The 16,257-nt window shown below is 40.8% G+C and overlaps 1 protein-coding gene across 1 annotated transcript in view; it reads right to left on the reverse strand.

Annotated features, from left to right (window-relative positions):
- The window catches only part of LOC123979166 (carnitine O-acetyltransferase-like), a gene marked incomplete at its 5' end in the record, with an annotated part of 36,479 nt that extends 20,222 nt beyond the window's left edge, over nt 1-16,257 (reverse strand). Inside the window, 8 exon segments of the mRNA XM_046062942.1 lie at nt 2,704-2,829; nt 8,946-9,046; nt 10,079-10,257; nt 12,407-12,581; nt 12,892-13,057; nt 13,313-13,366; nt 15,216-15,334; nt 16,014-16,257. Of these exon segments, the coding sequence (XP_045918898.1) occupies nt 2,704-2,829; nt 8,946-9,046; nt 10,079-10,257; nt 12,407-12,581; nt 12,892-13,057; nt 13,313-13,366; nt 15,216-15,334; nt 16,014-16,257 (1,164 nt within the window).

Here is a 16,257-nt window from a genome sequence, read left to right on the forward strand (position 1 = left end):
TCCGTGCCATGCGTGATTTCAAACCATGACGTCTTAGTGTATTACCAACAGTAACCTTGGAAACGGTGGTCCCAGCTCTTTTCAGGTCATTGACCAGCTCCTCCCGTGTAGTTCTGGGCTGATTTCTCACCTTTCTTAGGATCATTGAGACCCCACGAGGTGAGATCTTGCATGGAGCCCCGGTCCGAGGGAGATTGACAGTCATGTTTAGCTTCTTCCATTTTCTAATGATTGCTCCAACAGTGGACCTTTTTTCACCAAGCTGCTTGGCAATTTCCCCGTAGCCCTTTCCAGCCTTGTGGAGGTGTACAATTTTGTCTCTAGTGTGTTTGGACAGCTCTTTGGTCTTGGCCATGTTAGTAGTTGGATTCTTACTGATTGTATGGGGTGGACAGGTGTCTTTATGCAGCTAACGACCTCAAACAGGTGCATCTAATTTAGGATAATAAATGGAGTGGAGGTGGACATTTTGAAGGCAGACTAACAGGTCTTTGAGAGTCAGAATTCTAGCTGATAGACAGGTGTTCAAATACTTATTTGCAGCTGTATCATACAAATAAATAGTTAAAAAAATCATACATTGTGATTTCTGGATTTTCTTTTTAGATTGTCTCTCACAGTGGACATGCACCTACGATGACAATTTCAGACCCCTCCGTGATTTCTAAGTGGGAGAACTTGCAAAATAGCAGGGTGTTCAAATACTTATTTTCCTCACTGTATATATACACGTTTACCTACACGTGCTCTGCTCATGCACTCACTCTGTATAAAAATGTGGTTTTGGGTAGTGGCTTTTGGGGGAGGCCTGAAAATGGGTGGAGGGATTTTTTCAGTTGCATAATTTAGTTTCGCTAGTTGCTAGTTTCGCCAATGTTGCTTACACCAGCTTTAATTCATCCTCAGCACTCAACCATGCTTGTACCTTAGCACGAAGACTAGAAACAGTTCCACCCATCAGCATCTCTGAAGCTCCCTATGTAACGCATTATTTTGTTTAATAACAACTTGTAGTTTTATGGGGAGCTACGTGCTAGACTAACTCTTCCTTTTGTTTTCTTGTCTTGTACTAAGACATGAAAGTGGTATGATCTTCTCATCAAACTATCAGCAAAAAAAAGGATCAAATCTCCCAAAATATTGAACTACTGCTTTAAGTCTGGATTAGATTCACAGTTTGGCTCTTGGTGTTTGTTCCAGCAGGGTCTTCATGTCCAACAGAGCATCCTCCATGGCTTGGATTAGATGTACTGCATTGGTTTCTTTGCAGGTGTTGGAAGCTTCAAAAGTGGACACCATGAGTTCAATGTGATCGTTCTTAATACTGTAGTACACCAGGTATCTACCAGGTTGTTCAGGGCCAATACATGCCAGACTGTCAAACTTTGAAATTACCTTGTGAACAGGGACAGAAGTGAGAAAGCAGTTGTTAGTTATTGTTGAAGCACTTTAAGAAGGTAAGCAAACTTTATTTGTATGCCGCTTTTCCACAGAGTCAAAGTGTTTTGCAACAACACACAACTAAAACACAGAAAGAAAAATTGAAGATAAAAGATAAAATTACCATCCAACCACTGAGCTCTCTAATATGTGCTTCTATGAGATGAAGTTAATCTTCTTTTGAGGCCAAGCGTGCATTTTCAACAGTGTATGGCTGTCACCATGACAAACATCTTGTTATGACCATAGATTGTTTAAAAGAATCCAAGGAAGGATAAAATCAAGGGCAACCGGACTTGGTTGATGATACTTAAAAACGTTTCGTCCCTTGTCTAAGAGACGTCTTCAGTTCCTAACTATGACCTGGATGAGAACCTTCACAGACATCCTGTATAAAATAAATGGACGTAGTCAAGGTGACGTCACATGTTGGTTTGTGGACAACCTTTATGAAGTATCGAGTTTCAGATGCGGAGGTTACCGCTTGGTTATAATGTGGAAAGTCTGTCACAAAACTAAACCAGCTTTACTCATGTGCATATAGCCTGGACATTTTAACAGTTTGTTTGTTGGGAAACTGGTTGAATGAAGGTAGCGGTCTCTATTATATTTATCCAATTAACCACTTTTTAGTGTAAAGTACTGGTTTAGGCTATCTTATGTTGCAGTATATTGTAATTTCAACCCTGACCCTTACCTGAGAGGTAAAGTGTCTGAAGTCAGAGGCTTTGGAATAGGAAGTATCTGTGAAGAGATCAGGCATGGAGATGTTTTCCTCAACAGCCTGCATCTTAAGACCGAAGAGGTGTCCGTATATGTGCTGTCCACTGAATGCCTGTTTGGTTCATAGTGAAATCAGAGTGTTTGTAAATGTTTAAGAATTAAATTATTGACAATAACAAACACACACAACATATTTTAAAAGGAGCGTTGTCGCATTCTTTAGTTTTATACCTGTAGAAAAAGGAACGGTCTCCACTGTTTCTTCAACCTGCCAAGTACCTTCAAAAACTGCAAGTGTGCCTAGAAGATCTGATGCTGTCTTGATGCAGAGGGGACACGGTACTTGGTGTAAATAAAAAGGTGGCAGGACTCCTCACCACTTAGGTCTCTTATCACATTTGAAGCCCATAATCTGTAGTCTGTGCATTTTAAGTATGAAAATGTTGCTGCTGCATATAGCTGTCAGCACAGCACCAAATAAAAATGAGTTATTCTGATAACTGTGTCTATGTAACCATCCTAACTAAAAGGTACTCTCACATGTCCATGTTATGCTTGGTCTCCTCAATGTCCTTCTTGACCTCAGGCGTGATGTTGAAGTGTAGTTTCTGGGGCATGGGCAAAGGCATCACAAGAGGCGGCATCATCTGTGGCTTTTCCTGGTTTCTACACACAAGAGAAAATACATTATTCATAGGATGGAACAAAATGGAATCATCTCGCAGCTGACACAAATATAAAATGTGTTGTAGGATGAACAGAGTGTACCCAAACGCAGCACTCAAGGTTAACTGGCTTTATTAAGGAACAAAAGGGTTAAGGGACTGGAGTTGAGGGAAGAGGTGGACGCCGGGGAAACGCAGGCACGGGGAACCGAGGAGACATGGACCAGCGAGCCGAGGGACTCTGGGGGGCCCAGGAAGAGAGGAGGCACGGGAGAACTGATCCGGGGGCTGGTGGAGGAGTGTGGTGGCAGGCTGACTCGAGAGCCAGGAGGACACCGTGGGGGAAGTCTGAGGGGAGAGGACCGGTGAGCGAGCCCAGCTGACAAGACGGAGGATGAGGGTGAGTGAACCCAGGAAGGGAAACAGACAGACAGGGTTAGACACAGGGGGAAAAAAGTAGCTACAGAGATTTCAGGACCTTGAGTGAACTTGCGGCACCGGCTTACGAGCAACAACGATCAAGCAGGGGTTAACTGGAGAGCCGGGGTAGAAGTACTGGCAGAGATGGAGTTGATTGCTGGCAGGTGTGGCAGGCAGAGGAGGTGGCTGACGAGATGCAGGTGCGGGTCGTTGGCTGGGCTCGGGAGCGGAGGGAGAGAGAGAGAGAGGGAGAGGGAGCACACACGGGGGAGGAGACACAGGGAGGCAGGCAGAGTACAGAGAAAACCAGGGAAAAAACAGAATAACCGACAAAAAAGGAGAAAAAACCAGGACACTCACCGTCTTCCACCACAACAATATATATGAAATAATAATCCCTCTCTCACCCCTTGTGGGGTGGTATGTGTCATCCCCAAGCTCGGGCCCTCTACCGGAGGCCTGAGTGTTTGAGGCTTCTGCGCAGTATCTTAGCTGTTCCTAGGACTGCACTCTTCTGGACAGAGACCTCTGATGTTTTACCTGGAATCTGCTGTAGCCACTCTCCCAGTCTGGGGGTCACAGCCCCCAGTGCTCCGATTACCACTGGTACCACTGTTGCTCTTACTTTCCACATCTTTTCTAGCTCCTCTTTAAAATATGGATCTGAGATAGATATATATATATATATATATATAGATAGCGGTACCATCATGCTGACAGAAAGAACTGTACACCAACTGATTGTCTGACATTAATGAGATAATTAACGGCGCCGAGACAGTGATCGGAGTAGTGTCCGAAAGTGTTGTTTTCATCTTGTGGGTGAGCTCACTATATGGTCCTCCACATACAACTCATTAGATAGTGAGTAGGGAGTAGTGAATGAGTGAATCACCAATTCTAGATCGTAGCTCGCCCAAAGCCGTTAACACATCCAAATCAGCTCTTGCAGTCTAGTTATTTGTCAACACAAATGGTAGTCACGCATAGATTACTTATATATAGATAACTAAGCCAGTGCGAAAGTTTTATTTATAGTATTTGTTTTATTTAAACTGAAATTGCTTCCTTTCTCAAACATAACCAAACCCCAGACATGCCTGCCTCACATTTTTGGGAATAAATGAAGGCATACCTTTGGGGACAAATTATATCATACAATGCAAAACTCAAAAAAGGTCACAACGCACAAGGATCAAACAATTATTAAACAACATCTTACTGCTAGATGCAACAATTGCTACTGCCCCATCTAATTACATATTTAAACAGCGATTAGTTCTTCAAACCAAGTTCAAGTTCAAGTTCAAACACACCGAAACCCTTATCAGTAAAACTCAGAGTAGGAGGAAAATATTCTTGCTAACCAACTAGCTGAGATAAATGATGAGATGGACACCAAACACATAGATCATTCAGAAGTGAATTATTGTTTTCACAAATTCTACTCAAGGTTGTATACTACAGAATCCCTTGGTGACGATTCTTTGTTTTACTCCTTCTTTGGAAAATAGGATATTCCCACAATTAACAATGTGACTTATCTAGAAGAACCCTTTTCCACAGAAGAGCTTACAGACGCAGTCAACTTAGTACAGAATTGAAAATCTCTGGGACCTGAATGTTTTAAATGTTTACCAAGCAACTTTTTTTCCTATCTGTATAAGAAGAATCATTTACTTCTCTCTCTCTCCCTCAAACCATGCGGCAGGCGGTTATATCACTTGTCACTAAAAAAAGTTTACAATCCTCCTGAGTGCAGCCCTGATCACCCTATTTCAGTCTAAAATGGGGAAAGAAATATTTATCTAAAATGTTAGCCAGCCCTTTGGAAGCTGTCTTACCCAAAACTGTATCGGATGAAAATCGCCACTCCTTCTTTAAGATACAATGCCTGTTTAATACCCCTTGATGCTGAAAAGGGAATTTGATTGGGTGGAGTGGGATTATCTTCTTTTTACTCCAAAAATATTTGGATTTGGCTCGAGATTAGTGGATTCATAGATGAGGGTGCTCTATTCCTTTCCAAAGGCAGCTGTCCGAATGAACAGCAATGTCTCCTCTTAGTTGCCCCTTGTTGCCCCTTTTATATGATACTGCTGCTGAACCTTAGTGATTGCACTGCATGGAAAGGTAAGCATTAAGCGTATACAGAGAAAAGGTTTGGAGCATCAAGTATCCCTATATGCTGAGGACATACTTCTGTACCTGTCTGACCACTTAACTAGACGACCAAAAACATTTACTTTATCAGAGGATTTTGGCAAAACATCTTGATATAAGTTTCATCTACAAAAAAGTGAGATTATGCCAGTGAACACCACAGCTGAGTTGACGGCATTGATTTTTTTTATTCCCGCTTTAAATAACTACATATAAAATTAACTACATGGGAATCTGGGTCACACATGACTTCTTCATAACTAACTTACCCCTCCTGCCTAAAACAAGATTTGGAACATTGGAGTCTACTACCGTTATCATAAGGAGGAAGAATTAATACATTCCAAATTAATGTTGCCTAAATTTGCAATGCATTCCTGTTTTCTTATCAAAGTTGTTCTTTATGTACAAAGACAAATTGATTGCCGGATACATCTGGAATAAGAAAAACCCTCGAACAAACAAGGAGATGTTACAGCCACACCTAATTTTATTAATGGGCTGCTGAGCGAAGGATCATGGTTTACTGGAAGGAGTCCCTATCCTATGGCACCTCTCCCAAGTGGTTACAATTAGAGAACTTATCTTATGGCCTTATATGCCCTCAAAATTTCCTCTATCTGAACATTTATCTATGTATACCTCAAATTTAATTGTCAATCATTCCTTTAAGATCTGGTCACAATTCAGACATCTTTTTCACTCAAGCACCTTTCCATCCAAGCGCCTATCTTGAGAACTCATTTCCACCATCAGTTACAGATGGAGCTTTTAATATATGGGTTAGAGAGGGCATCAGCACTAAAGGAGCTCTATTGATTGACAATACTTTCATATCTTTTGTCTAGCTAATGTTAAAGTTTAGCTCTAATGTTTTCAGGTTCTTACAATTTTTCCCATTTTCCATCTCAACCACCGAGCTTCTCTTGTAGACTCCATTTTGAGGCATAATCTTTGTTCGAAAGGTTAGGGTTACCTAACCCTATTAGGGCAATTTACTCCTTATTTAATCTACATAATTTGGAACTAGGGCTGAATGATTAATTGCATTTGCGATATTATCGCAATGTGATGAGATTTTCTAATCACAAAGGCTGCGATTACACTCTGGTCACATGACACCCAAGAGTAAAGCAGTCTGCAGACGAAGCATCAACTTTGCACGTTACGCTGTACCTTAACTTTTTGTACAATGGCCTTTTGCTTGACAGAAGCTGACACTACAGAAACTTTAGTTTCACACAGGGAGTGAAAGCAGCACCCGCCACTTTGACGAACAGGAAAAATGCACAACAGAAAGACACGTGCAGTAAGGTAAGCGTATTGTGGTGATCTGCGCCAGCGTCACACACACAGCCACCAGTCAGCTCAGGAAAGTCCAAAAGAGTCCCAGACTGTCCCGAGTTACAGCCAGTGCGCTGCTTACCAGCATCGGAGGCTGTGGGGGTGGGGAACTCCGGTGAGAATTACTAATCTTGTCTACTAAACAGGAGAGGCATCATTGGTTTTATTTTTGTTGGCCAACATTTTAATTGAACTTCAAACTGAGTATTATTTGTTTGCTTACTGGGATATAGCACTTTGTAACGTGTTTTTGAAAAGTGCTCTACAGGAGATTTGAACTGAGATAAGGACTCAGTAATTGGTGGTTGAACTGTAGGTTTTCTATTGAGCGCTTACTGTATAACAAACTGTGGTGAACTGATAGTAATAATTCATGCATCACCTAATTTCATCATAACACAGGCCTGACCCACAAGAAAAAACATTGTATGTTTAATCTACCTAATATTGTGTTGGTCATACTATACACCGATTTATTGCTTGTCCATTTTGAATATCACAGAAGGTAAAGAGCTAAATAATTAATTGCATATTAAATCACAATATTTAATCATTTAAGGTTTTGCATCGTTTTCACTGGTCTAACAACTAAACTCGCCAAGAGTACACCTGTGCCGATCCCATGTGCGACCGATGCGGGCATGTACCAGTCACCCTTTCAAATATGTTTTGGTCTTGTCCAAAATTAAGTAATCTCTGTCAATTAATATTTAAGGCCATTCAGACGTCTAGGAAGTAAACGAGAACCTTCTGTTATTACGGTGATACACTATTGTCAACAAGCAAAAAAGAAGATAGACTCTCATACACATTAATTGGAAAGAAAAACTTCCCCCAACATTCAAGTTATGGATTGGAGATCTTGCTCATCATTTGACATTAGATAAAATCTGCTATTCAACTACAGTATGTGTTCAGAAATTTTATTCAATGTGGCAACCATTTTCAACTTATTTAGAATAAAGTGCATACTTTCCTTTGTTTTTTCGTGTTTTTTTTATTTATATTTTATAAATTAAAGCATACTCTGCTTTATTGTCTATTTTCCTCCAAATGGGACCATAATTTACTAAATAAACATCATGCTGTATTGGAGAAGACTCGAAACTAACGATTAAGACCATAAACTCATTACGAAAATGTTTACTGAGGTAAGAAATCAGGTGAGAAGTAGGGTCATTTAACCATTATATCAATGAAACAGGACTTCTTTTTTGCACCCAGGAGTCGCCCCGTGTTGGCTGTTAAAAAGAATGCAGGTTTAAGTTACTTCCGCATTGGCTTCAGTCATGAGAGCCCGAGGTTGCCACTTGGTCCCATTCTATTCTACATTTATCTTCCTCTGAGTAACATCATCTGCAAATACAATTTACAATTCCACTGTTACACCAATGACACACAGCTCTGTCTCACAATTAAACCCAGTGACCAGTCTAAACATTGCAACCCTTCACAAATGCCTTGCTGAAATAAATCACTGGATCCCACAAAACCAACTGAATCATAGAAAATCTAATGTCACTGTACTCTAATGTCATTGTCCCCCAGCTCACAGAACTCAAATCATGGCAAACTAGGGGAACTAAGAACTTATGCTAAGCCCTTAGCCATGAAATCTAGGGGTTGTCTTTGACCAGGATTTGTGTTTTGAACCCCAACGTAAAGAAAGTTGTTCAGTTATGTTTTTATCATTTAAGAAATATAGCCACGGTCAAGTCTTTTATTCCAGCTACATCCAAAACTCGGCTGACAAAATCAGTCACGGACAAAGATATTAACATGGATGACTACAATGTTTATCGAGCTAATAGACCACAGAAAGGTGGCGGTGTTGCTATTTATGTGAAATCAAAATTTCATATCAGGGTAGTTTTGTCTGAATCAATCTAACTAAACATGAATGTTAATAATGCAGGTTTTAAACTTGTGACGTTAAGGATGCACATGATGCATGTGGTTGAGTAACACTGAATGTTAACATTAACTCTGTTTACAGCAAAACTGCAGATGGAACATTTCAATAGCACTGTACTGAAGTGTGATTATACCAAGATAAGAATTCTTCAACCTGTCCATGCTACTATCCACATAGTAGTTGGTTTAGTGTAAACTTCATTGCTAGACTTTCAATCATGTGATAACAAAAATGCATCAAAACACTTACACCTGCAGAAACTCTGGTCTACTTACTTGTTTTGTAAAACATGTTCACCCAACACCATTTGGGTAACACCATCAGCACAGGCATGAGAGTAGTTTATACCACATATCCCGTCTTCTCCAATAATTAACTGAAAATAGATAAGAAACACAAACCAAACATTTGCATTACATCCCAACTCCTCATGATTCGGTTCATTCCTGTATGTGTGACTATTTTGCTGTTATACTGATGGGTGACTGTTAGGATTTTATGTCGGAGCTACTTAGCAGAGTTTCAGGAGTGGGACCTTACATCAATCATGTCACTCCTGGCTTTTCCATCTACCCACAGAACCCATTTCCTCTTCTTCGCTCTCACATTCTGCACTAGTGAAGTATCCTTCAATAAGCTAATGAGGAGCTTAAGCAGGAGGGAACAAGTTGAAAAAGCTCATATTATCCTACCAACCAGTAAACGAGAGGAAAGATGCTGTGACTGCGCATCCACTGAGTGACTGGCTGTTAAACCTCTGCTGTGAAAACTGACCAGGTAAACTGAATTCACCTGATCTGTGTTTGAGTCCTGCTTTTGAGTTCACACATGTGGGTTCAGAACTTTAACTCCTCCATCCTCGGACTCTGGGGTTGTTTCTGTTGGGAGGTGCATAACTTTTGAGAGAACTTCAGTCTACGGTTTTCACCCATTTGGTGAAGATTTGGAGACTGTGTTATTTATTGACTGTTGCTAGAGAAGCTTTGGAGTTTTTCTCAGTCGTGACAGGTTTAAACACTGTCAGCCCACACCTTGGCACAGTGTTTTAGATGATATTTTAGGGAGAAGTTTCTAATTTTTCTCAGCAGCTGATTGCTGGTTTTATCAGTTCTCATTACTTAATCATGATTTACCAGCTGATACAACAGTCCAACCATGTTTTTATTGCACTGAATGCATTTTTAGACTAATGCAGTTATGTGTCGCAGTGTGTGTGTGTGTGTCCTGGATGGCATTAAGACAGAGAAAGATAACATTTCTTCTGACTGTTGTTAGCTTCTTGCTTATTGTCATACCGGCAGTGAGATTTTCTGATTAGTATTATCAGTCCCCAGTACTTATGCTTGGGGAGAAAATGTGTTTTGCAACACAGCTGATCAATGCGTAACTTGCACATGTGTTACATCACCTGCAGCCCCTTGTCAAACCAGCGGTTTCCACTGTTCCACTGGCTTCCTCCTCCAGTCAGCATCCAGGGAATAACACATCTGCGATACATTTCATCAGACACTGGGGGCATCGCTTTGTCCAAACACACTGTGACGATGCTACTTTGGATAGCAGACAGTGATTCTTTGTTGGTTTTATCTGAACACATCAAGGACATGCAGACAGAGTAAACATCATGTTATTATGTAGTCAGACTGCAACAGTTATTATTAAATATTATCACATTATCTATCTAGACTTGCTTTATCTTCACGTTAGTTACACATCGTTTTAATTTATTTATTTTATTTAAAAGTGACAATTGCTTTTCAGCAATGTAAATATAGTCCCTGGCAGATTGTCACAATATACAACAACACAATTAAACAATAAATTAAACATACAATACAACACAGCAACATATACATATAGCAACAGAGTCCATCGGTGATGACCTTTTTGATGTGTCTTGAGCGATCGTTTGAGATGAGTTTTGAATGTGGGATAAGTGGGGTATGATTATAGCAGCCATTAACTTGTTTCAGATTTCAGGTCCCTTAACTGACAATACAGTCCAAATGTTGTGCGTCTGCAAGGCACCACACATTCTCTCCTTGTAGAAGCAGGCAATGGTGGTATTGTGCTCATTTTCAGGTTCAAAATCCTTTTTAGGGGTTGTAGCAGAACAGGTTTACATGGTTTCATTTTCAAAAAACAAATTTTTTTTTTTCATACTGCACATTGCTTCAGCTCCTCTTTTCACCCTGTGTTGAAGGCTTCGTTTTAGCTATGGAGTACATCTTGTCTCTAAATGATCTGTGTTGGGAGTTGCACATACACAATTTCTAGTTAAGGACTACTAGCCAATCAGAAGCAGAGAAGGGCGGGTCAGCAAGAAGCCAGTAAACAGCTTTGATTCAGCTGTAGGCTACATGTTGCCAACCATCTTTGCAACATGGACTGGACTTTTCACTTTGCAAACCTATTGCATGCACAAAAAAGGTATATAACTCAATTAGGGTGACCAGACGTCCCAAAAAATCCGGGACAGTCCCGAATTGCGAGCAGTTGTCCCGACTCCTTTCCGGTTTGTCCCGAAAATTAGAGCTAACATGAGTTTTGATTATAGCCTAATTAAAAATATACTGATCGTTGAATAGTTCTCTTGCTCCAGCAGGGGTTGCAGGTTATCTGTACATTGTGTCAACAGCGTTGTTATAGCCACAAAGTAACACTCATTGTACTATTTTCCCCTTTTTGTTTTGTTGTGGTTAGTGGAATTTACAGTCGTGAGGACAGGGAAAGTGTAGCTTCAGGCAGCCATGGCACGGCGGAGAGATCTGACACTCATGTTGCGCACACAGATGACACTGCACTGATTACATGAATAAAATAAATATAAAAATTAGGTAAAAGATCATGATTTACCTACATATCCACAGTTGTATTTTTCCTAATAACAGACAGGTGACTTCATAAATTAAAATAATTAATTTAAGCATTGTATTTTGATTTTCAGGTATGTTAATGTTCATTGACACTCATTTTTCAGTGAAACGAGGATCATGCCATTTTGGCGATATGGAGGTGCTCCTCATATCGCCAGTGGAGGAACACCTGCGAAAGAGACGGAGCCCCAGCTTCATTGTTGTTGTGCCGAGTTGTCCACACCTCGTGGGACGTTCAGATAATTTATCACCGTTGATGGACCGCACAAAGAATATTTTATTGTTTAAAAAAAGCCGGCTACTTGAAATAGACCCTCGAGGAACTGCGATGTGCAGGCAGTTGTCGGCAGCATGGCATGCACGCAAAACCGGTGAATGGCGGAGGGGGAGAGAGAGAGAGAGAGAGAGAGAGAGAGAGAGAGAGAGAGAAAAAGGTCAACAATAAGCCCCAGTTTAGCTTCGGCTCGCAATCGCCGCGCACAAAAACACATGATTCGACTATCAGTCGATTATAGCAGAACTTGGCGATTCTGATTCGACTATGTAAATCCTTAGTCAAGGACAGCCCTACATTTTATTAAATAATTTGGAATCTAGCAGAGCTTTTACTTTGACAGTTACTTGTACTTCTACTTGAGTACGGATATTTTGTACTCCACAGCCATCACCAGAGTCAAGTGTGAGTTAGTCCACTGTTCCACTTGGCCACAACTCTTACTACTCAGCTTAGGAGTGGCTTGGGAAAGTAGTAATAGTATGTATATTAAGGGGACCGTAAGGACAGTGTAGGCGACTGGTGGCGGCCAGCTGGTTTTAGGTGACTGGGTTCCTTAGTTGTATTAAATCAGAGTTGTGCTCACCCTTCATTAGGCTGATGTAGGTTTTGCTCCAGATGTCACGATGCTGAGAGGTGAGGATGCCGACAGGCTCCATGTCGGTCTGTAGTGAGGTGTTGCAGATCCTCTGCAGCTGAACACAGAGCTGATCGACTGTCAGCAGAGTCCCAACACTGTTGTACACATCCAGCACAAAGAACTGAGTCCAAGGGGAGAAAACACATGAAAGCAAGACTGGATTACCAACAAGCAAAGTCCCGGTGCCAAAAAGACTCAGGAACCCCAAGGCCTCAGGTTGTCAGTGTGTAAATTACTTTGTGGTAATTTGATTACTGTAACCCCTGGTTAGCAAACTGTCCTTCAACTACTTTCAATAAGACTCAGTATGAGCCTCTCTGTGTGTTTACATGCATAAAATAAAATTTGTCATCACGCAATAAAAGTTTTTTTGTTTTTAAAAAGCTCAGACACAAATGTTTGACTTAGACCAGTGATCTGGTGCTGCTCACCTGATTGTTGTGTACTACAGTGATGTGTTTGGGGGGGTTGGAGCTCCTGCCATAGAACACCAATGAATCCTCCTTCAGACCAGGGATACGGCAGGATGATATCAACTGCTCATACTGCTTCATACACAGTGGCTTCCCTTTCATGTACTCAACTGGTAGAGCATCACTGCAAAACATACATTAAATACTTACTCAGCCGATAAATATTTACAAATGTGCTTATTGATTATTATTGTTGATGTTTGTAAGTGAAAATAACAAATACATTGATTAGCTTTAGCTGATATCACAGTCCATTTTCTGCAGCACAGTAATCATATATTACTGTATTGTATGAAACAATAAATCACAACACTGAAATTAATAAAACTGTCAGGATGATGAATTCGTACTTGTCTGGGAAAATGAGCTCAGTACTCACTTGATAATCATTGTTTTTAGTTCCAAAAAACCCACTATGTATTTGGCAGCACACCTAAACAGAGAAAACATTGTTATAAATTTAAATGTTAAAGAGGAAGAAGAGAGCAAAATAGTTTGTGCTTTCGTAATGATTAATCCTTTTTGAATTCCTTTATAATTTAGCTGAAGTTTAGCTAAGGCAATATCTCATGGCTTTACAACACAAGTGTGTGTGTATGTTTGTGTGTGTGTGTGTGTGTGTGTGTGTGCATGGTAAATGTAATATAATCAAGTCATTATTCTGTTGCTTGGCTGTGTGAAGCTGGAGGTTATCTTTACTCATTTGGCATCTTGCTTGTGAAACAAAAAGTAAAAGTATTTAAGTAAAATTTATTTTAATTATGCCTGCAGCCCAATGCCACAGTTTAGTGTGAAGATTTATGTCAAGTATTATGTATTCCAATAACACCAAAAGAATTGAAACAATTTATTGTGTGAAAAGTAAACAAATTATTAAATGAAACTGTCATTTATTCTAAATATATACTTGAAACTAGTAGCATAGAAAACATGCACATTTTGGCAGTTTTCTTTGCTGTCGCTGCTCCTGTGATAAACCTAGTGAATACTAAAGAAGACCGTGGTCTCTGTGTGAACTGATTATTTTGTAGAAAAGTAAAAATGTTGTTGAGTTAATATATTGTGCCCACCAAAATGTCTGTGGGCGTCCCTGTGCACACATCAACAAGCTGAGGAGCAAGTCTATTTGAAGACAATACTACCAGCCATGTCTTCCTTCCCTTTTTGTGTCAAGGGTGAGAGGTTGCGCATCGGTCAATGCACACCTCCATAAGCCTGACTAGTTACGGCGGTTTTAGCCCTGAGATGCCAGGAGCCATTTCTGCCAACAGCACAGTTTTTGTTGAATTCATTTGTGGAACATCATGGAAAGGATCCCTACGAGTAACACCTGGTGAAGCCCTTTGTTTTAAACAAAGATGTTCTTTCAAAAACGTCTCACCCAAGGACAGTTCTCACTCTAAAAACTTGTGGCGAGTTGTTGCAAGAACACTGGTAAATACAATCACCGGCCACTTTATTAGGTACACCTTGCTAGTACCGGGTTAGACCCCCTTTTGCTTTCAGAACTGCCTTAACTCTTTGTGGCATACTTTCAACAAGGTGTTGGAAAAATTCCTCAGAGACTTTGGTCCATTTTGACATGATACCATCACACAGTTGCTGCAGATTTGTCTTGAGATTTGTCCATGATGCGAATCTCCCATTCCACCACATCCCAAAGGTGTTCTACTGGATTGAGATCTGGTAACTGTGGACCTGTACCTGTCCAACTTTGGGGGGCCTGTGTGAATTGTAGCCTCATTTTCCTGTTCTTAGCTGAGTGGTGTGGTCTTCTGCTGCTGTAGCCCACTTGCTTCAAGGTTCGTTGTGTTGTGTGTTCAGAGAGGATATTCTGCATACCTTGGTTGTAACGAGTGGTTATTAGAGTTACTGTTTCTTTCTTGTCATCTCGAACCAGTCTGCCCATTCTCCTCTGACATCTGACATTAACAAAGCATTTTCATCCACACAACTGCTGCTCTCCGGATATTTTCTCTTTTTCGGGCCATTCTCTGTAAACCCTAGAGATGGTTGCGCGTGAAAATCCCAGTAGATCAGCAGTTTCTGAAATACTTAGACCAACCCATCTGGCACCAACAACCATGCCACGTTCAAAGTCACTTAAATCCCTTTTCTTCCCTATTTTGATGCTTGGTGTGAACTTCAGCAAGTTGTCTTGATCATGTAAACATGCCTAAATGCATTGAGTTACTGCCATGTGGTTGGCTGATTAGCTGTTTGTGTTAACAAGCAATTGAACAGTTGTACCTATGAAAGTGGCCGTGAGTGTGTGTGTTTACCTTATTTGTTCCTGTTTATCCATGAATTCCATTCGGGGATAGACCAACGCAGTGTTTGACTGAACCGCCAAAGAATGCCGTTTGTTGAGAAATTCATACTTTAAATAATCCTCTGTTACCTGCAAACAGTTACAAACAATTAATGACAAACATGTACACACAGACATAGAAAGGATAGAAGGGATTAAGTCCCTTTAGTTTGTAAAGAATCTGTTTGATGGTGCTGTTACCTGCCTTAGGGACACATTGACGTCTGGGTATTTGCACCCTTCATGGATTAGAGTTAAGGGGAAAAGGGCACTTTTTAAAAAGTATTTTTATTCAAACTAGGAATTAATCATATCCCAACATTCTGCAACTGTGATTTTCTATCTTTTGATAAGATATTTATATGATCCGTTTGACTGCATATCTCAGTATAATGCAACATCAGATGTACCTACACCATCTCCACCTCTGAGCTGCAGCGCCAGTCACTATAGCCCCACCCTCCTGGTTGCTGGGCCTTGCTTAGGGCAATAAGGTTTAAGAATATAACTGCAGTCGTTTTTTAAATTCATTGTTAACATTTAGTCAAGATAATTATGAAAACGTTGCAATCCCACCAAAACTGGGTCTATGAGCTCTTCTTCACTGGCAGAATGTGTCTAAAGGTCTGTCCCAGGTGCTGAGTGTGTTATAAACTGATGATTTACTGAATGCATTTATATGAAAACAGAATGTGTCACTCCCAGGAACATATTAGCACCTTTTTCCAGAAAATGTGTCTACAGCTGTTGGTGTAGATCTTGAGCTCACCCAGTTCTCAGTGTTGCGTGCTCTCCTCTCCAGGCCTCTCTGCAGTCTCTCTCCGACCCCTCCTGCTTTCAGAAAGTCTTTCACCAGCTCTTTTGTGCGCTTCAGCTCGTCCTCCTCCACGATGGGCTCCAGCATGCTGAGGTAGAGCTCACAGGTCTGATGCAGAGGGGGGACAGGCTGACTGGGCAGTCCCTTCTGCTGGGTCTGGTTTCTGGCAGCAACCAGAGTTGCTGATACAGGTTTA

The sequence above is a fragment of the Micropterus dolomieu genome, linkage group LG11, assembly GCF_021292245.1.
Source record: "Micropterus dolomieu isolate WLL.071019.BEF.003 ecotype Adirondacks linkage group LG11, ASM2129224v1, whole genome shotgun sequence".
Taxonomy (NCBI): Eukaryota; Metazoa; Chordata; class Actinopteri; order Centrarchiformes; family Centrarchidae; genus Micropterus; species Micropterus dolomieu.